At 39.4% G+C, this 21,648-nt stretch overlaps 1 protein-coding gene across 4 annotated transcripts in view; it reads left to right on the forward strand.

Moving 5' to 3' along the window:
• The first annotated feature begins 4,179 nt into the window (after positions 1-4,179).
• RIC1 (RIC1 partner of RAB6A GEF complex) overlaps positions 4,180-21,648 on the forward strand; it is a 78,278-nt gene continuing 60,809 nt past the window's right edge. For all 4 annotated transcript variants that reach the window (XR_012691351.1, XM_075209250.1, XM_075209274.1 and 1 more), the window contains exons 1-2: positions 4,180-4,478; positions 14,259-14,366. Coding sequence is in view for 3 of the 4 variants with exons in the window: in XM_075209250.1 (XP_075065351.1) it covers positions 4,338-4,478; positions 14,259-14,366 (249 nt within the window). In the remaining variant the exon portion in view is untranslated. The remainder of the gene's footprint in view (positions 4,479-14,258; positions 14,367-21,648) is intronic.

A 21,648-nucleotide genomic window follows, 5' to 3' on the forward strand; every position in this document is an offset into this window, starting at 1 on the left:
TGCAAACAAATATGAATGCATGCTCAGAATGTGTTATATGTTTCCAAAAAAATGTCAAGAGGAACAAGCATTATTTTTCTATAGCATATATATAGGTAGTTATTTGTGGTTTTTATTCTGTTGAGGGACTACAAGTCCAAACATTATTTTCCTGTGCATGCTTGCGCTGTGCATAACTGCTGGAGTGCAATATGTAACGTCCACTATAGATAAGTCCAGACATGTCTTTCCTAAGCATGCTTCTTGGACTTATAGTTGCATAGAAAAAAATGCATTTTTTGAGGTATTCACAATTGGCAAAATACTTTATTTAAATAATAAAGTATTTTTTTTTCATAATTTTTTATGATGATAACAAATCAAGATTTGTGCCTGTACATGTAATGCCTGAGACCTGTATTGTTTTATTACTGTGAAAATAAATTAAATATTACTTATAAATAAAAAAAAGTATGCAATGTACATCAGCGTGGACCTTCTGTAGGTGTTGGCATTTTAAGACCCCCCCCCCAGGGCATTACATTGTTCAATATTATCTGTTCATGTTTCATAAACGTAGCATTGCTAATGTTGCCTCTGCTGTGTAGACATACAGCCACTTCAATGATAAAGCTAAACTGTACTTTATACTGCAGCTGTAATCAATAACCGCCCGAGGATAGGTGGGTCATGCCAAGGGGCACGTCAAGCCATCTGGGGTGTGCCCAGGGCTGGATTAAGGGAATGGAGGCCCCTGGGCTAAGGGGGCATCCATTCCCCCACGATGGCCCCCCCCGTGATCCAAGCTGCCCGCGCCCCCCCCCCCCATGATCCGAGCTGCCCGCCCCCCCGTGATCCGAGCTGCCCGCGCCCCCCTCCCCCCGGCACTTACCTCCTCTGGCGCGCTGTACGCTCTTTACTGAGGAGATCTCGTGAGAGTGAGACTCACGAGATCTCCTCAGTAAGGAGACTACAGCGCGCCGGAGAAGGACCGCAGTGAAAGTGCTCAGCAGCACTGTTTGGGCTGGGGCGCCCCCGACTGATCAATACTGCTGCTGAGCACTTTCAAGGGCCCCCTGGATGCCATAGGCCCCTGGGCTGTAGCCCAGTTAGCCCTATGGTTAATCCGGCCCTGGGTGTGCCTACCACTTTAGAAGCACTTGGATGCCTTACAACACCCTCATCCTACACCCTTTGCGGAACATACCTACTGTCTGTTAGGACCGCGTAGAATCGATGGCAAGTCTCCCAAAATCACGTGACAGTAAAGCTGGGTACACACTACACAGTTTTCATCCAATAATCGGCTAAATTAGCCGACATACGACCTCTCGTTCAAAAGTCGGGTCAGTGTGTACAGTGACACGATGGTCGAAAGTCTGCCCAAATGGACGATTATCGCCTCATTTAGTTGGTCGTACCGTTTAATATTTTCGTTCCAATTTCGTTTCCGCTGTGTAGTGTGTATAAACTTCCAACCGATCCACAACAGTGAGTATGAAATTACAGTCATTGCTCACGACAACATGGCTGTAAAAAGTCGCTAAAGGGACGTCCGCTCTTCCCTTTCTTGTCCTAAACAAGGCTAGTGTGTATGCAGTCCATGGGCCGAGCGATCGGACCATCGGTCGCATGTAAAATCGCACGGCATAAAAAGTTGGTCGAAATTTCTGTAGCGTGTACCCAGCTTTAGGAGGCATTGCAATTTGTTTCATTTCCTGTTATCTTTGGATTTTTGCATACACAAATAAGGATACAAGATACATATCAGGATTTTAGAAGTACAGAACCAGAAGTCCCACAGTTATTTCATTTTTATGTGTTTCTCAAACTAAAAATAAAAAGTATTTGATCATGGTCAGAAGATTACCTTCACATAAAAGGATATGCATAGGTGCCATTTAATTACTTTTATCATTTTGCTGTGCCGATAGTTTACTTCAACACTTTCAGTTTACTCTATGGGAGAGATTAGTGTACTCTACACACTCATTCAGTGTAATTGAAAACTCTGTAAAAGGTAGATAATTGTTATAATTCAGTTCACAGCACTGAAGTGAACAATAGAGTTTACTTAGTTTATTTCTATTGTTTTTGCAAAACACAGAAGATAATCTTGCAATTTAACTGGAAATGCCTTGTTCTGAAAATACTTATTTGTGTGGCCAACATATAGACTTATCTATGACAAAAGCATTCCAGATTCTTTGTAGAACAGATTTAAATGAAAAAAATAAAACAATCTATCAGGAGCAGTGGGCTCAGACACGCATCTGTGAAAGTAGTTTTTTTTTATGCTGCCAGTTCTGACCTTTGCCTGGCTCAGACTATTCCTTGGATTGTTGCCTATCCTAACCTTTCGTTTGGATTGCTGTTGACCCTGATCTTTCAATTGGATATTGACCATTTATGGTTTACCACCAGCTAGAACTCTTCTCAGATTTTGGACATTATTCCAGACAGTTTTGATTATTATCTCCAACATTTTCCCGTCATTCAGAAGTCACATTACTGTACATCAGCCATCATTCCACATTACGATACTTGTGTAATGGGGTACAGGTTTGGGGGAATGCATATGCAAAGAAGTTACTGTGTAGGATTAGGGGATATGGGAAAATTATGAAATTGTGAAACACACACAATTTTATTGACAGTTCAGGATTGACATGGCATATAAAATGACTACAAAACAAAAAGACATATATGTGTGTATCTAGCAAAATAAAAGCATGAAGTATTAGTTCATATTTTGATCAAAACAGTTAAGCCTGCATCCCAGCATCAAAGGCACCTCATTATATGCAGGTCCTACACTAACCTTTATGCTTTAAACACCATTAAAATGCATAAAATCAGATGCACTCACCTCCCAGTATATGTCATTCCATAGCAAACAGACTTTAATCCAAATGTAAAACATGACCAAATATCTTCGCAAAAAGTGTGTGTAAGATATAATTCATAGGTGCAAGATTTTTTAAAATATAAATAAATGTTATCTTCTAGAGTTGCCACAAAATTAAACCTTTATGAGATGAAGTTATTGTTAAATTTTAATGAATCCGATAAGTAACTTCTACAGCCACCGCACCCCAACCTTCCCTGGCCCTTTTTGAACTGTACCCGCCTGATCTCCCAGCTCACCACAGGTACGTGACTGGTGTCGGCCAGCACTGGAAGAACCCAGCTCCCCTACCTCTTCCAAAATCATACTGAAAACTAAGTATAGTTATGTGATGGAAACCATTGGTTTAAAGTATTCCACTTCAGTGTCCTCCCCCTTAATGAAGTGGTTCGCCTATGCCGACCATTACGCTACCCATACGGCTGCGGCCTCGCCTTCTAGGTCGTTAGGGCTCACGCCAATTCCTCTGGGCCGCGCACGCGAAGGGCCCTTTTGCAACCCACTGACCTCCCTTCTCAGGCTGCTCCCGGTGATTGCTCCTACCCCTCCCTGCCTCTTTCCTTCAGGTTGTTGTCCACCCTGTCTTTGTCTTCTTTGGGTTTGTTTTTTTTTGTTATTTTTTATGTGTTTTTTGTTTAATGTAACTGACATACACATTCATCTGCCATTAGAGCTGTGTTCATCTTTGTATTTTTTTGTTAGACTGTGGAAAATATTTTGAGTTCCAAAAAATACATACATAAATGTTCAATTTGTTCTCATAGTCCATTGGCATTTCCTTTAGAACCTCCCTTAACTAGTGATAGACACGCAATTGGGGAATAGATAAAAGTTTATGATACCCTTTATATCTGAGTGTATACTTTAACAACATAAACTTTTGTAACAGCATTATGTCTCTTTATATCCAACTATTCTAAGGAGAGTATTTTGATTAATTGTGATTTCTTAAAATAAAAAAGTAATAATTTGAAGTAACATTTTGCCTAACAAAACATCCCCCTACATCTTTCCCTTTATATGATTTCTGAAGCCACTGAGAATGATCCCCCCCTTGCCCCCACAAGTTTCATCACTCACTCACACCCCCGGTTTTACATTGTCCCTCACTGGGGCTCAGCGGGCTGCTGCTGCCGCGATGACGTCACGTACAGCTCTCATTTTTGCTTCCCACTCAGAACTCACTGAAACTATTACTGTCTCTAGCCAGTCACACCAGCTGACTGCCGATAGCCACATTGCCATTGGCTTTCCATGCTCCATGCGCCTATTGGCTAGGAGAGGCACGGTGGGCGGGGCTCCGCAGGGAAGTGCATTGCAGGGTTACAGTACGGGTACACTCTGCTTCCGGTACATACCATACTCGCTGGCTCGCCGGGGGCGCTGTGCCGGTGCTATAACGGAAAGTTATGTTCTCCCCTGCGCGGCGGTCTTTACACTGACGGGCGTCATGTATTTTCTCAGCGGCTGGCCCAAGAGTCTGCTCTGCCCCCTGGAGAGTCTGGAGAGCCCGTTCCACATCCAGCCGGACCCGCAGCGCCTGTTTCTGGCAGTGTTGTCTCATACCCAGCTCAGTATATGGTACAGCAGAGTAAGTATCATCTGCCCTCCAAGCCCCCCACACTCCACTGCCAGATATTATCCAGTGACAGTTCCAGGTTTCAAGACTTGTCCCTGGCAATGTCCCCGTTTTTTCTCTAGTGTCCAGCTGTACAGAAACAAATTATTTATTAGATGACAATCTCATGATCTAGGGTGTTGATGTTATTTATTGAAGATGAGTATGCAAAATGCAAAAAAACAACATAATCAAATCCAGTAAACCTGAGAGTTGTAGTGCACCAAGGTCTGCTATGCCATTGGTATTTCATGTGTTTTGATGCACCTGCTCAACAGGAAAGTGTCTAGAAATTATTTGTAAGCGTTCCAAAAAAATCACAGTCAACTAACTCCTCTTGCATGTCGCACATTATGTCACACAAAGATAGTTAATTTTAAATGTGACATGTGAACACAGGTAATTTATTACACACATACATGTCTTTTGTTTTGTATAGTTCCTATATGTTGCATCTGTTTACGTGTCATACACTTTCGCTTTCTGTGATTGATAGCTACTGAACTGAGTTCTCTTTCTGCCACATTAGCTTCATTTTCATTATTATTTTGATTTTGCTATGAGTGTTGAATGGTAGTTTTGCATAAGAAAAACCTTACATGCAAAGAAGTATACATATTATCCAGAGCATATCATGGAAACTAAACCAGTTAATAATAACTTAAAGGAACATGTTATTTTTAATGTCTTTGCCCAGAATTTTTGTTGTATTAGCCTTTTGGTTGGATTATAGATGTATACTTTTATCATCATAATATTTATTTATAGGGCGCCCCAAGCTCTGTAGTGACGGACAAATATAACATACATGAATATAATAAACATAATGATTACATGAATAAAATTAAGGGGCATATTCAATTGTTTGATTTTCCTGTAGTGTTAAAAGTATTACCGTTATTACGGTAATTACGCTCACTATTACGGTAATAGTGCGCACGCCGCATTACTTTTCCGTGTAATGCCAACAATTGAATATGCTCCTATGTGTAATAATACATACATAGATAATCATGAGCTGACAATAAAAGCTATTACAGATGCAGGTACGAGTTCTATAAGTATAAATAAACAGGAGCATTAAATTCCAAATAAGACTACATCAGGTAAGTACAAGGTAGACAGCCATGGGACATAGGTTAGATAGCACCCTGGAAGTGAGTGCTTACGTTCTAGAGGGAGAAGTTCATTTTATAGGCAACATGACCTGTGAATAACCACAATACAATTGTATTGATACTGTTATAGTTCTTTTTTTGCAACTTAATTTCATAGATTTGTTATGTAAACAGTAGTTGTGTCATGCCTGCTGACATCTAACAAGTCTAAATTGTTTTATAATGGCACATTTTAGTACAATATATTTATTTTTAGTTTTGTTCACTATTTGAAAGGCGTTTGATTTTTTGTACAACAATGACATGCCTATAGGACTAAACCATAAATGAGAACTGTTGCAGATCTATATGTCTGAATAATAGATAGTTGCAGTTCAATGTACGCTGAAGGATCTAATCTTCTTTTAGCCTCTCCTTTTCCATTTCACAAAGGTGGCAAATGTTGCTGTTGTACAGTATGGAGTATTTTTTCTATTTGGATTTTACTTGGCTGGCAATTAAACTAAACAACAGTCACAGCATGATTTATGCAAAACTGTTTTTGTATGTTGTAGTAGCATTTGAACTGCACTAACTTCCTATCTTGATCTGTTACAAAGTTATTTTAAAGGTACATATGCATGCTGCCATTTTGCTAATTATTTTCTCATTACATTTGACACTTTTTTTTTTTTTGGCAGAACAATTAAGCAGCTTGTTGATTTGCAACATATGCAGCTCTTAATAACATGTATATAGCGTCCTCCTATATCACAGTGCTTTACTAATTGGGAACAAACGCGGTAATAAAAAAAGAATGGGTATTAACAAAAACCGACTGAAGGTTAAAAGGGCCCTTTGACCGGCTCACTTATAAGTAACTTATGGTATAAATTTATTTAAAGGAAATAGCGCAGAAGGCTTATTTATATAATTGCAAATGCACTTATTTTTTGATATTGTGTATATTTTGGTAAGGGAAATCTTTATTTCTGAGTGAAGAAACTCCTTTGTTTTAACCTTGATAGAGGAAATTCATTATTTCTGATGTGTATATCTGATACAATAAGCTTTTGTTTAGGAAGTCTTTTGTATAACTTGGTGTAAGGAAATGCCTGGTTTGGGGTTTTGCAACTTTTCAAGAAGAATTCTTTTTTCATTTTTTTTGGAGGAAATGTGTATTCTGCAACTGTTGGAAGAAAGGACCCATGCTAATCTCATGTTATTTAGAGCTTTTGATGTGAGTGTCCAATACCCTTTAAGGGAAAGGAAGGGGTAATTCGATTTACTGTCAGATGTCCACTGTGCCCAAAATAAGAAGCAGGAAATCACAGCAAGGGTTTGGGATACTGCAGATAAGCGTAAATATTGTTAGCTTTGCATTGGATGTAAATCCATGTTTGGGTAAAAAAATTGCATCCTGATTCTAAAAATAGCATGTGAGGCTGTGTCTAAAACTGTATAAAACTAGAGCCCTTGTACACTGAAATGTATAATTCTGTTGTTCCATCTGACCTGACCACTGATACCTTTAATCAGTGGAACTTTCCTTGTCCGGGACACTTGAGCAAAATAAACATCTCTCTCTGCATCAAGACCCTGCTTGACAATTTCTTCAATATTGCTGTAATCATACAGATTAGATCCTAAATCTAATCCGTCCTCCGGCTGTTCTGAAGTTTGGACCCAGCTCCTAGTACCACCACGCTGCCTGCTACCCAGTAGTTCTGGCCAGTGTGATAGGCCAGGGGGGTCCGTCTAGAGCACCTTAATCCATAGTAAGCGGTCAGGGGTACCAGCCCAAGTGTACCAGCACAGGAGTACACTAGCAGCGACAGTTACCCAGAAAGAATGTGATTCTGAGAGCCATAAAGGAGTCCAGTGGAGGCAGCAGGCTCCTCCTACTGCGGCAGGAGGGGCATATTCGGAATAACGAAAGGGGACGGTAGCAAAGTAAGCCCAGCCGGTTCCCAACAATAGACAAGGTGGCATAGGCGGTCCATCCTGTCACAGGCATTGCTTGCAGGCTTACAATCAAAACTGTGGCAACTTACAAATTGATGATGATATAATAGGAAAGTAGGATTTTTGTACATGGGATTAAATGCTACAAAATGCATACTGGTCCAGTCAGGTTGCAATGTGGAAAAAGTTATTTGAGTATAAATGTTTTTTTTGGTGTTTTTTGTGTGATACTGAAACCCAAAGAAGCTTATTAATTTTCCAAGAAAAGTAGTACAGATAAAGAAGAGCAGATGGCCTAGAACTGCGACTTGTAATGCTGCAGCAAATAGAGGAAGTGCATACGAGATGGATCTGGGGATATGTACACTGAAGGAGTGTTTTGATAAGTAGTGGTATGGAAACCAGTATAGGACAGTGTCTTGAATTAAGAAATGCAGCATTTCTATGAGAAGTGAGTAGTCGACAGTGTCAAATGCAGCAGAGAGGTCCAGGAAAATTGAAAGCGAGCTATGGCCTTTAGGTTTAGCAGTGACCAAATGCTTAGTCAGTGCAGTCTCTATGAATGTAGAGAATGAATGCGTGGCTGAAAAGGGTCTAATCAGTTTAGTGAGGTTAGTGCAGGCAAACCATCTGAAGGAGCTTGGAGGGGAATGGGACCTAAGAGAAAAGATGGGTCAGAGTCTATTTTTCGGCATAGGATTGATTACCAGATGCTTGAAGAGTAGTAGCAAAGATACCAGTGGATAGATACTTAGAGAAATTTAATAAAGTTTGGAATGAACACAGTAGACTGCAAACGACTGTTGGGTTTGAGTGGACAGTTAAGACTTCATCTGCATTTGTGGAATCAAATGAAAATAACGTGCCAGAGGGTGCAGGAAATAAATTGATCAGGTTCTTGCTTGGAAGAGGATATTATTTCATATCTGATATTGTCCTTGAAGTAGAAAGCAAGGCCTTGGGCAAAGTGATAGTGGTCAGAGGGATTGGCTTGGGTGGGTTGAGAAGAGATTTAAATTTATTAAAGAGGTTTTGGGGTTAGAATACTGATAGGAGGTGAGAAATTGCAACTACATTTGTTTGTCAATATGAAGAGGCTATCGTTAGGAGTGATAAATAGCAATATATTTGAAGTCAAGTGCAAGCCTTTTACCAATGAAATTGATATTTGTTTTATAAGGCGCCACAGTTTTGCGCAGCGCTGGGCATTGGGAAAGCGGGACATTCCTGAACGCAGGGTCATACAAGGTAGACAAAATAAATGCAGAAATGAATTAGAGTAGGGAGGGTCCTGCTCATGAGAGAACTTGCATTCTAATCAGGAAAGGTCACACCTGAAACAAGAGGACAAGTGTGGCCCAGAGTGGAGATTGTGACAGTCTATTTTGCTGAAGAGTTTTATTTGAAGGCTGCACATTTCCTTTGTGTGTCTTGACTGATGTAGTAGTCGAAACTAAGAAGAATGAGAAGCTGTCGCTACTTGATTAAGGGAAGTTGCTAGTTTTGTTATTTAAGATGTTGCACTGCCAGATCATGACAGGCTAATGTAGAAATCTGCAAGAGAAGTTGTTGAAGGGAACTACAAGTCCTTGAAATTGAGATTTCTTTTATTTTTAGCAGGCTTGGTTGAGTTTGAGTGCAAAGAGGTTAAAGTGCTTGAGAAATCTGAAACTGAACAAAGTTGGGATAAAACAAGTTCAAATAAGAGTGTCTACTGCGAGAGGAGGTTGCAGAGGGTATTGGACCATAAATTGATATGTTGACATCGCCCAAGAAGATGATGGGTATGTTGGAGGATTAGAAATTAGGGAGCCAGACTGAGATATTTTCAAGGAGTTGCTGAATTCATCCATTGGAATATTGGATGTTGGCAACATGCAGAGAGAAGATGTTTAGAATATGATTGTAAAGCTAGGTACACACTACAGAAATTTTCTCCCAATGTGTTATCTAGAGCAATTTTACCAACTGCTGGTAAAAGTCCTTATCAGCATGCCGATTCATGTGTACACACTTCACACATTTTAAAAGATTTACCTTCAGATCTATGCTCTTAATCTGTCATAACCATTGTCTGAAAAGATCATGATTCTGTAAACTCTATTGAGATCCTAATCTTGAGTGCATACACACTGCAGAATTGGAACGACATTGTTCTATTGCTGAACAAGATTTTCAAGTCAGTTTGAAAATCTTGATCAATTATTTCATGTGCTTTGGAACGATATATGTTCATTGTTCCAGGGTACACATTTCTGTGATATCAGGCCAATCGGTCGTTTATCGTCTGATTGACTCAATAATCCCCTGAAAACACTGTAGTGTGTACCTAGCCTAAGATTTAAACTCTTTTTAAGGTCTTGTTTTGTGGCAATGGGTAAAGGATATTACAATTCTCACCATGGAAAACCCCACATTCTTCATGTGTTTATCTAATAAACAATTTATTGCATATTTTATAAATATATACTACAGTAAAATTCATACATATCTCTATTGTATGTGATTACAGGTTATAAATACTAATGTAGGACCTAGCTGAAAGCTGCTTTAATTAAAAACACACATGAAAAAAATGGTGGAGTGCTGAGCCTCGGTTAAGGAAGTCATAGCCTTTAAATTAATAGACAGAAAAAAGGGGGTTTTACTCCACACACCCAAACTTGTAAAATGTATGGAAAGGTGTATTACTTGTCACGAACACGCTCCCAGCTGCCGTGACTTTGGGGTGTTCGCTGTATAAAGCCACACACGATTTCAGCCTGCAGTCTCTCTCCCCTTATCACACAGGGTATAGACCTATGGAATCGCCCCCAACACAGCGCTCTCACACCCCCAGACACTTCAGGTTCTGCCACCACCTTTAGAAAACGGACAATAGGACCCCAATATACTGTTCCACACTGGCATGCAGCTTTCTAGTTATCCACAAACTAGCAAGACCCACACCAGCGCACACAGGGTTAACTCTTCATACCTCCAGACTGTTACACAAATGTAAATGCAAGCACACACAGCTTGTTAATCAACAAATTGCACACTGGCATTCCAAGGGTTAACTTGGTCGAGCTCTGACTCTTCTAAACAGGCTAATGTTCGTTAGAGTATCAAGAACGCAACTTATTAAATTATAGATTTAATATACAAAAATACAGGGCATTCAGATATAAACAAAAATAATGAATAACAATTAATTGACATAACAAGCAAAAACAGTTTAAAATAAAAAGGGTTCCATTCAGATTTGCACTTACATGAATTGCATTCTGGCCAAGGGAAATTTGGTTAGGAAGATGGACAGCTTATCAATGTGAATTGATTTCCCAAAAAGTCTGACAGTTTGTGCTTTCCAAAACACAGGTTTTTAAGCAAAATGAAATAGGATGGTCTTCACAGGGGCAGCGTTTAATGCTAATAGGGGGCAGGGATGTCCCCTGGGTGTCACTATACTTTACTCACAAATATTCCCAAAGTCTTGACCTGTGGGTAATTCTTCACAGATATTTCCCAGAGAAATAACTCCCCCCTTCAATAAACCGGTCATAATCTCCTGCACATTTAAATACCAAACATGATGGAATTATGACAATGTGACATACCTTTTTCAAAAAGATATGTGATTTTAGCTGTTCAAGGATACCACCCGTACCTGTCATTCACAACCCTGGTGTGATTTCTGCTCCTCGGTATGGAGGTTCACCCAGATTTCCCGAAATTTGACCTATGACAACATTTTCCTTTTTAAAGGTCCTATTTCTATATACCTGTATAGGCTTTCACATGCTGCCTACAAGGATCTCCAGCTGGGAATGGCCCCACACAGTCTATTCAAGTGTCCAAAATTCCCTCCCCAGCCAGGCTGTCTCACAGTAGGAGCCATTTGAAGATGTCCCAGGTGACCCACTTATCTTTTCACACTGGAATGTGCAATGCCAACAAACACACTTACATCAGACTCTCTGTGTTTAAATTTTACACTTATCAATTAATTTGATACAACCTATTTACACTGCAGTTATGAATTATCCCTTATAAATAACTGAAAGCTCTCTATGTTCACGAGACTTCTATTAGTAGGCGTGACAGTACTAAATACATCTTCTGTACACTGTAGAAATGTAGCAGATTTTACCCCGCTGTGACCAATATATGACTCGGCAATTATGTAGCCAAATCACCAACATATTTTACGATGTGTCTTCAATGTGCCACCCACACATAATCTACCGCTCATGTTCCAGCCCTATATAATACTGCATAAAGCATAAACGGACAAAGCAGCTGTAAGTCCCCATTGAAGGTTTAGCAGCTGTGGTCCCCTCCCACCCCTCAAAGGACATAACATCCCCCCCCCCCTTGTCCATCTCAACACTGTATGCAGCCCTGTGCCCCACCACTGTAATGGCCATTGACCATTTGGCAATGGAATGCCTCCTATGCATAGTCTATAACACTTTGCTATTACATTGGATCTAAACGCACTTTTGTGCAGGAAGAGTCCAGCACAGGTAGAAGGGTGTCTCTGTAAAAACATAGTGTTTTAGAATGTTGTGTATAGTTATTGTAAACAAAAGTACATAGCCCACTTCAATTGCCATGATGAGAGGAGAGCAAGGACATACATTATTTGTTTGCTGGGGTGCATTTCATAGTTACTGTGGCGGCTGGTATGTATCCAACCCTGCCCCTGCCATTCAGCAGATAGGCACACAACACTCACTCTTGCTTGCTATATAGTCCCTTGAGCCTAGAATGGTCTAAGTGAGTTTTACTGACAGTAGGTGAATTGTGGGCCTGATAGAACTGTTGGAAATATTAAATTTGTCTAGTGACCCAAACATTTTTCACATTCCCAAGCCTTGGAATCTCAGAGCTTGTAAAATACATTGAGGTGTATATTTGTAGAATGTAGTGTTCCTAGAGTAGAAACCCATGCTGGTTTTGCTAATTGAAGAAAAGGAAGGTTTATCTAAATATATCCTTGAGCTATGGATAACGTTCACAAATGTATGTTTACCAATGAGGACTTTGACAGAATTGTATTGTATTTGAAAGGCCCTTTAGTGGAAGATGTGCATGGGGAAACATAACTTTTCTGGACGTTTTAGTCTTGATGGCTTACAAGAGTTATTACAGTGTTGAATTCTGACATGGCATAGGATGAGTTATATGTACTTGTGACTTAACATGTTTTATGTACTTTGTTTCTCATTTTCCTTAAAACATTTAAATGGTTCTCTGCGTGCAATGGGAAGTCATTTTCTGGTAATAAATTGACAGATCTGTTGTTTTTGGCTCATCACTTCCATGTGCTAAGTAGGATGAGAGGTTGTCTAATTTTCTTGCTTTGTGTCACTGTTTGGCTGGCTCCTGTGCTTAGTTTGTAAGTGAACATGACTAATTATAGGTTTTTTTTTGCAAGCTAACCTTCTTGTACATTTTTTACGCTTCTCTCTCCACTGCCTCAAATACAAGTGGTGAGTTGCTATGGGATGTCCCTAGTATCACACACAATGTTATTACTGAGTTTCATGTGTTCACAGCCTGTGAATAACCTGGAACAGCAGCATAGTGTTTAAACCAGGGACATCCCATCCTCTAGTCGCCTCTTGTATATATGGTAAGAAGAAGCAGGGGAGAGAGAAGCTTAAATTGCCAGGGGAGAGGGTGAATAAATTACAGGATAGTACTGACTGGGTGAAATGCACAACATGATATTAGGGAGAGTGGTGGGGGTGGAGTATTAAATGACAAGGGATGGCGGTTGGAAATTAATAACCGGACCGGGGCAGAATGGTGGAGGCAGAGAGGTGCCAGTGGTGAGGCTTATAGTACATGGGAGCATGGTGGGAGAAAATGAGTGTGTATATCTATATCTATATCTATATATAATATTAATCTGACAAGTTGGTTTGTCAAACGTATGCCTTGCTAGAGCAGCACCTGTCAACTGTAAATGCTGCTATTGTGAAGTGGAAATGTCTAGTAGGCCACACAAGCTCAAGGAGCACCGAGTGCTGAAGGGCATACGTAGCATGTAAAAATTGTCTGTCCTCTGTTACAGCACTCACTACTGAGAAACTGGCCCTGGAAGCAATATCTGCACAAAAACTGTTTGTCAGAAGCTTCATGGATTGGGTTTCCATAGTTGAGCAGCTGCACACAAGCCTCCAATATATGCAATATATTTTATCAACTGGAGTGGTGTAAAGGAAACTCCATTGGATTCAGCAACTGCCTTTTTGTAGGAAAGTTTCTGTGTCGGTGCTAGTAGTCCTATGGCAGACATCATGATTAAATGCAGTTGCCATAGTTTTATTTCTCTTCCCTGTAAACTCTTGTTTCAACCTATCATCTCCAAGCCCTCCTGGCAATGTTATTAAAGTAAATGGTAATTCTCTCACAATACAAAAGATAGGAGATATGGCTTGGTCACAATAAATATGTGTGATATCACTGGGGGGTACGTTGTATTTGAGGAAATATAGGTAGATCTGTAAAAGACTGAACTGTGTCAGACGCAATGCCATACGTTTGCTCTTGACCTGTACAAAGAAGTAATGTAAAACTATATCTAACATTTCCCTGTGCTAGGCACAATTAAACACAGAAAGTGGGATGTTAATATGCTTTTATGGATGGCTATTGTTTGTTCCATCTATTTATTTATTGTCTGTCTTTTGTGTTTTAGCCCGGCGTTTTAATTGCCAGTTACAAGGAATCGGCGAAGGCAGCTGCCCAGTTTGGAGCTTACAAGCAGTCAGAATGGAGGCCAGACAGCAGTGTCATCGTGATTGCAGTAAGTCAGCTGATGGAAAAAATCCATGCCTCTTCCAGTATGTGCTTTATGTTTTTCATTCCTGCAGCCATGTCCAAGGCTGACGATGATGATGATGATATTTTTTTTTCCTTTGTGAATGTTTTTTTTTTTAAATAATTACTTTTAGGGTAACTGAGTTGCTATACTTCTTGCTTAGCTAAAATATCAAATTTATCCTCGCGTAGAAGGTGAAACCAGTAAGAAATACATTTATCTTGTCTTTTATGGAAGGGAGCAGGATTCCCATCAAATTCAATATTTTGGGTCAAACTCTGAGCCATTGTTCATGATAATGTGAGTCGAAAGGCCCTGTGTTTGGCCTGGAACGTTGATGTTTTTGGGACTTCCGCATTTTTTTTGTATTTTTTTTTTTTTATTCGAGCATAACAAACAGAATGCTAGGATATACAATTTGTTTTAACGCATCTAACCACATATCGCAAATAAGTAAGCATGTCTCATTATCGTGTGAGCTATGTAACCTAGCACAGGGTTACTGACAATATAATGTTGTCTAAGGCTAGGTACACACTGAAGAATTTTCCGACCGACCTGTTATCTCAAATGATTCAACCTACGACTGAAAGTACGATCAGTCTGACAATTCATGCATACACACACTGACACGATTTACTTTCAGATCTGTGCTTTTCATCTGGTCCTCTAGTCTTCAGAGAATGAAAGCACAATATTCATTCATTATTGTCATATTGTCACACTGATTAAAACAGACTTGTTATAGCTATCCACATGTCCTAACGAATTTCATTAGCTTCTGTGACTCTGACACAAAACATTCTATCTCGGAATGAATAAATGAATTATTCCTTTTACAGCACTCTCTACATTTATTCACCGGGACATTCATCGCTAGCATCGGCTGAAAAGAACGCAACTCTGTAAACTCTATGGAGCTTGTGAGCATAAGTTCATACACACTACATGATCAGTCAGTGATTGGTCGGAAAATATTAAACAGTACGACCACCCAAGTGAAACGATGATTAGCACTTTGGGACGACTTTAGATCATCGTATCACTATACACACACACACAATATCTGACCAAACTGTCGGATGTCGGCTGATTTGGAGATTTTTCGTGCAATCATCGGGCCAGTGTGTACCTAGTCTAAGACATTGGATCCAGCCCCAATTCTCCCCCCCCCCCCCCCTATAGCACTGCTGCGCAATTTCTACACTTCTTAACAATGACAACATACATTTATTTATTACTGGCGTAAGCTTCTTCATGATATAAGCCAGGATAAATCTCTTCTCCTATTCCTTTTTTTGTCATTTTGCTCATTGTTTGTTGTGGACACATCTTGGTTTAGTAGATTCAATTGTAGCACAGGAGAACACTCCCCTGTTAGTATTTCTTCAGCACATATGTTTTGCATTCACATTGCCCAAGCAGCTGATCAGTGTGTGTCTACCATGTAGCTTTAAATGGTCTAACATTTGTAATAAAGCCTAATTGCAATATACCGTTCTGAACAAATATACCAATGTAAACATTCTAGAGAACATGAGTTTTAACATGTTCTGCTTGTGACTTCAACTTCTTTCTGCTAATACAGATTAGCTGTTGATGGCTCCTAGTCCTGTTTGCTGAAATACCTGTGTTACTTTGTAACTGCGCATATCCTCTGTGTTTTTTGTATTTGTATTTTTATTTATTTTTTATTTTGCAATTGGGCATGCAATAACAAGGGTGAAATCATACTGCCTATGTACCTCTTGTTAAATACACTCTAATAAACAGTAGGTATGAGAAAACTGTATGGTGTCATAAGGTCCTCTGAACCAGTGTTTGAGTAACCACTTTTATGCAAAAATAGCAAACTGCAGATTAGTAAAATCACTCTGTAGGGAAATGAAACTTTTTGCTGTTCTGTTCCTCTATTGCAGTTGGTCTAGACACTAGTATCCTTCATGTCTTGAAGATAATCGCACGGATATCTGTAAAAGGGGTATTGAACTTTATAACAGCCACCCTAACTTTGTAATTTAGACCAAACTGGCCTTAAAAATTGGATCCGGCCATAACATCCACAGTTGAAAATGGCAGTTTTATATAATTTTGACTACCTAAGTGTGTGGGCTTATGGCGATTGTGCCAAACGGGCAAATGATAAATTAACTAAATGTGGTCACAAATGGTATCCACCAGGTACATCTTCCTTTTTGTTTTTTTTTTGTTTTTTTTGTATCTATACTTAACTAGAACTAAGAGGCCCAGGCCAGACCATCACAAATAGCCTCAGACCAGTATTCCTCCTCCACCAAGCTGTACAGTTGACAGTATGCATTCATGTAGGAAGCGTTCCCATGGCATCCGCCAAACCAGATTCATCTTTCAGACTGCCAGATTGTGAATTGTGTGTTGTTGCTCCACATCTCATTAAAAAGACTCCCATCCACCACATACAAGGTACAGAATTTATTTAAAAAAAAAAAAAAAAGGCAGGACATTTTAAACCATTGCTCCAACAGTTTAATGGATCTCATAATAAAAGTGAGAACCAGTGAACTGGTTCAGCTCGAAAGAGATATAACTACTGCAGATTCATATTTAGAGTCATATAAAATTCATCAGGACTACACTAGATGGCCTAATTAAAACAAGATTAAACAACAAAGAGTTTATAACTAATACAGACTAAGAAAACTAAACTTCTAGGTGGCAAATTTGGAATAAAGGGTCCTTCCAACAAGAAAAAACACAAGTCACTCTTGACCCTTACGCATTACAATCCTACTCCGCATCACACTAATTTTGTAGGGGGTAACACCCAAACACTCAGAACATCACATTTGAATACACCACCATATAAGAAACTCAAACTAACATATCAACAATATGACTCTAATCCACGCCAGGAAAACAGCTAGACCTATCGGGTCTAATAGCAAAGCATCTGTCTCTTCGACATCACCCTCCGACACAGACAATTCATTTTCCATTTATAATATAGAAGATACTTCTCAATACGGTAAGTTAGCGAGAGAATCATTTGGCCAGGGGTGGTGATGCGGATTTGACAGAACTCTTTGCGAGAATCACGCACAAATGAAACTACCATGAAATCTAGACATGACATACCTATTGTCAGGCCCGGCGCTCCCATTAGGCAAGGTTAGGCACTTGCCTAGGGCGCCGGGCTCTGGAGGGCGCTACAGAATAAGAAAATACTTTAAAACTGTGCGCCGACCGCTGACCATACCTGTCACGGCCGCCGCACAGCATCAGATGCACGGGGAGGGGGGGAAGAGGCTATTTTGTCACCACCGCCGCCTCTCTGCTCCGTCTCCTCCCCTCCACTTACTAGTGTCAGTGAGTGGAGGGGAGGAGACGGAACAGAGAGGTGGCGGTGGTGAGACAAGGTAAGGAGAGGAGGAAGGAGGGCGGCGCTTTTTTAAAAATGCCTAGGGCGCCGTGGACCCTAGCACCGGCCCTGCCTATTGTCATAATAAGCCTGCAAATAGACACCCAGACTTCTATTAGCCTTCTATCAGTGAGACCACTACAGTACAACTTGTACCTTTTTTAGGGCTAGCTCCCTCGCCCGTCGCCCTAGATCCACAGATGACATCTATACAACACCAGTAAGCAAAACAAAGAGAAAGCTAAATCTAGAAGAAGAGGTGGAAGGGTAGGCCAAAAAAAGTCACAGTATAACTCAAGTCACTATTGAAAATCAGAGGGTATATTCAGTTTAAGCAACCTCAACTTTCCACCTCACACATCTCATTACTACACAAAGGTCTTAAGTTTGCACCGTCAAATAAACTAAACTAATTCGAAATGTACCTGGATTTACATAACTTTACTAGAAAACTCCATTTGAAGAAATAAATTTCAAGACAAGCACTTAATCTCGGGTAGGGCTAACTGAGGATGGTGATATCAGAATCTATCTACAGCAATTTGGAACCTCCACATTCAATTGAATCCACATTCAATCCCACCTACCTTAAGGGCCTCATGTCCCAGACATTAGCAAAAATGGTAATGAAGGACATTGAGCTGTTGAACACAGACATCAAACCAACACAGATCAGTCTTACGAAATTAGAGACACTGCAGAACAATCAGGATATCATAATTAAGGGTGGCATAATTGTAATCGTAATAAAGCGGACTACTTTACTGAGGCCAACAATATATTGCAAGATGATACCACATATACTATCTTGACGTCTGACCCCACTACCCAATTTCAGAAGATATTACTGGATCATCTTAAAGGGGGTCTAGAATTCGGTATCCTACTGAAACATGAGTACCAATTTATTTATACGGCACACCCTAGTATACCGGTCCTCTATTACTTACCAAAGGTCCATTAAAAACACCATCAATCCCCCTGGAAGACCCATCATATCGGGCATTACTTCCCTAATGTCTAACCTTTTACAATACATTTACTCAATTTTACAGAAGTATGTTACGAAACAAAAATCCTATTTACGCAACACAACACACATTCTCAATGTTTTGCAAGGCCTTCAATGGGAAGAGGACCATTGGCTAATTACCAGTAATGTCGCATAACATTGAGTACTTCATGTCCAAAGATCCCTCTCTGCAACAGGTGAGATTTATATTTGATAGTGTTAGATTCATACAAACACACAGTTATTTTTGGTTCAGTAACATTATTTACAAATGAGAGGTACTGCCATGGGTACCAGATTTGCTCCCAGCTCCGCTAACATTTTTATGAGTAAATAGGAGGACGAATATCTGGTCTGATCCCACGGTGGGGGCAAATCTGGTCCTCTGGCAACGGTTCATTGATGATGTCCTCTTCATATGGAAAGGGGACGAACCTTCTCTTACTAAATTCACCAATAACCTCAATTATAACCCGTATAATCTCCATTTTACCATCAAATACAGTAAAGAATCGGTCGAATTCTTGGATCTTGACATTTTTATACAAAGCGATCAGATACATACAAAACATACCAGAAAGTCATCTATGTAAACAGCTACATCTTAGCTACAAACATATGCAAACAAATCTGGCGCTTATACTCTATAAAATCTCAAAAAGAGCACAAAAAGGTAGTCCAAAATATATACGTATTTTTAAAGTCCCAAAAACAATGTCCTCAATGTTCATATGGTTCCAACAAGATTTGATCCCAAAAGGAGGGTATTGTGTATCCAGATATAGTTTTCCACCAATGTTCATACATATAAATAAGCAGAAAGAGATTGTGTTATTCTGTATTCACTTATATTTAACTACGATCAAAAAAACCTTATAATGCCCGTGTAGTATAAAAGGTATTATAATTATCACCATGTGTGACCAGAAGTTCTCTACTGAAACAAATATGCACTTACACAGGGGAATATCTGTGATTCCAAAGATGGTAGTGGATTACACTTGTAGGTCTCCAATTAAGTCCACATAATTCTTTAAGTATGAGCTCGAAAGAAGAAAAAATAAAAGTGCTCCAAATGGTGCATTACCACAATAAAAATAAATTTATTCTCAGCACAATATAAAAACACAGAGAGAGGTATAATCTGAGTGAAAACCGCTGCTGAACCTGATAAGGTTGGACTCTTACCCCATAAGGGATGATCTTGCGCATGTAGGGAAACCTTTTTATCCCTCTCCAGAGGTCGGGTTGCCGGCTGGTTACCGCTGCATACTTCCCAACACTTGGGTTTGAAATCGTCTCCTCTCAGGAAATCAGTGTGTTCTCTCTCAGTCCTCCTCGTCACCGCCTCTGCCAACGCGTTTCAATTTGAATAAATCTTTATCAAGGCAATATGGTGACACTACAAACGGAAAGGTCTTAAAGCGCTTGCATCCAATCAAAACTTTCCCGATTTGCATATGGTTGTCATGGTAACCCGCCGCAACTCGAGGAGGGTATTACTAAAACAAATCCAAGTATTTCCTTATATGTTCATATCCGGATTTCACAAATATAAAATATTTCAAACATACTTCACATAATATGCTGTGACAAACAATGAAAAAATATATATATAAAAATATATAAAAACACTCCCCCCGCTTTCCATTAATGATCCCATACATTCACAGGCTATTTTCATAGGTTCACGCTTTCTTTCCCTCCTTAAAGAAAACATACCAAGTGCCACTTCAATGTATACACAATAAGGGGGATATGAAAGAGATTACTTATCTAATTGGATACAAATATATACATTAAGAAGGTTTATAGGCACAGCCTGATCTATCTTGACCTTCACAATTCCCTTATGTTAATCATATTATAATATTTTATCACTCAAGGGTTTTTTTTCACTATATCCAAATAGACATAAATCTCTTCAGGTTGCACTAACCTTAGTTTCAAAATCGCCATTATATTATGTACATTCCAACTTATGTATACAACGGGAAGATCTATAACAAGGCAAATATATATAACTTTTCTAATCACCTAGTAACCTACTTTATCATGTCTTTCTCTATTCTTTATTCCCTCACAGAAACCATTTGATTTCAAAATCCGAATTCAAACCTTTCGGTATTAAAGTGTCCATCAAATATATAAACTTCATCTCCATTCTAGCTAATTCTCCTTTGGACTCTCTTTTTCTCCAATCCCCCAGACCTTTTTAAACCCGCAAAAATATTTAATGGATGAAATGTTGCACTTATGCTCATTTTTACAATGGAGTGATAGAGAATGTAAATCATATCCTTTTCCAATATTTCTCAGGTGTTCTGCCCAACATTCTCTTAATTTGCGACTAGTTCTCCCTATATACTGTTTCTTACATTCACATTCCACCAAATAAATGCAGTTATTTGTGTTGCATGTAATAAAATCGTCTATCTTATAGACTACACCAGTGATGTTAGATTGGACTTCTGTCCATTTGGTGGTCTCAGATTTTACACTCCTGCATACTATGCAGGAACCACATCTAAAAAAACCTTTGGATTTATTGAGTGTTCTTTGAGGTTTAGAGATTACACTCTTTACCAACATATCTTTTAATGTTGGTGCTTTTCTGTATATAAAACCAGGACGTTCGTTTATAACTTCTTCCAATTCCCTATCTTTTCTTAAAATGGACCAATGCTTTCTTATTATTCTTTCAACCTGTTTGTGGTAAGGATTAAATTTGGTAATAAACGGTATACCTAACTCCTTCTTGTTGTTTTCTTTATTGGAGTCCTGATTTAGTTTTGGAATCAGGAGTTTGTCTCTCTCCATATTTTGTATTTTTTCAATAACCATATCTAATTTTTGGT

This window comes from Mixophyes fleayi, chromosome 1 (genome assembly GCF_038048845.1).
Source record: "Mixophyes fleayi isolate aMixFle1 chromosome 1, aMixFle1.hap1, whole genome shotgun sequence".
Taxonomy (NCBI): domain Eukaryota; kingdom Metazoa; phylum Chordata; class Amphibia; order Anura; family Limnodynastidae; genus Mixophyes; species Mixophyes fleayi.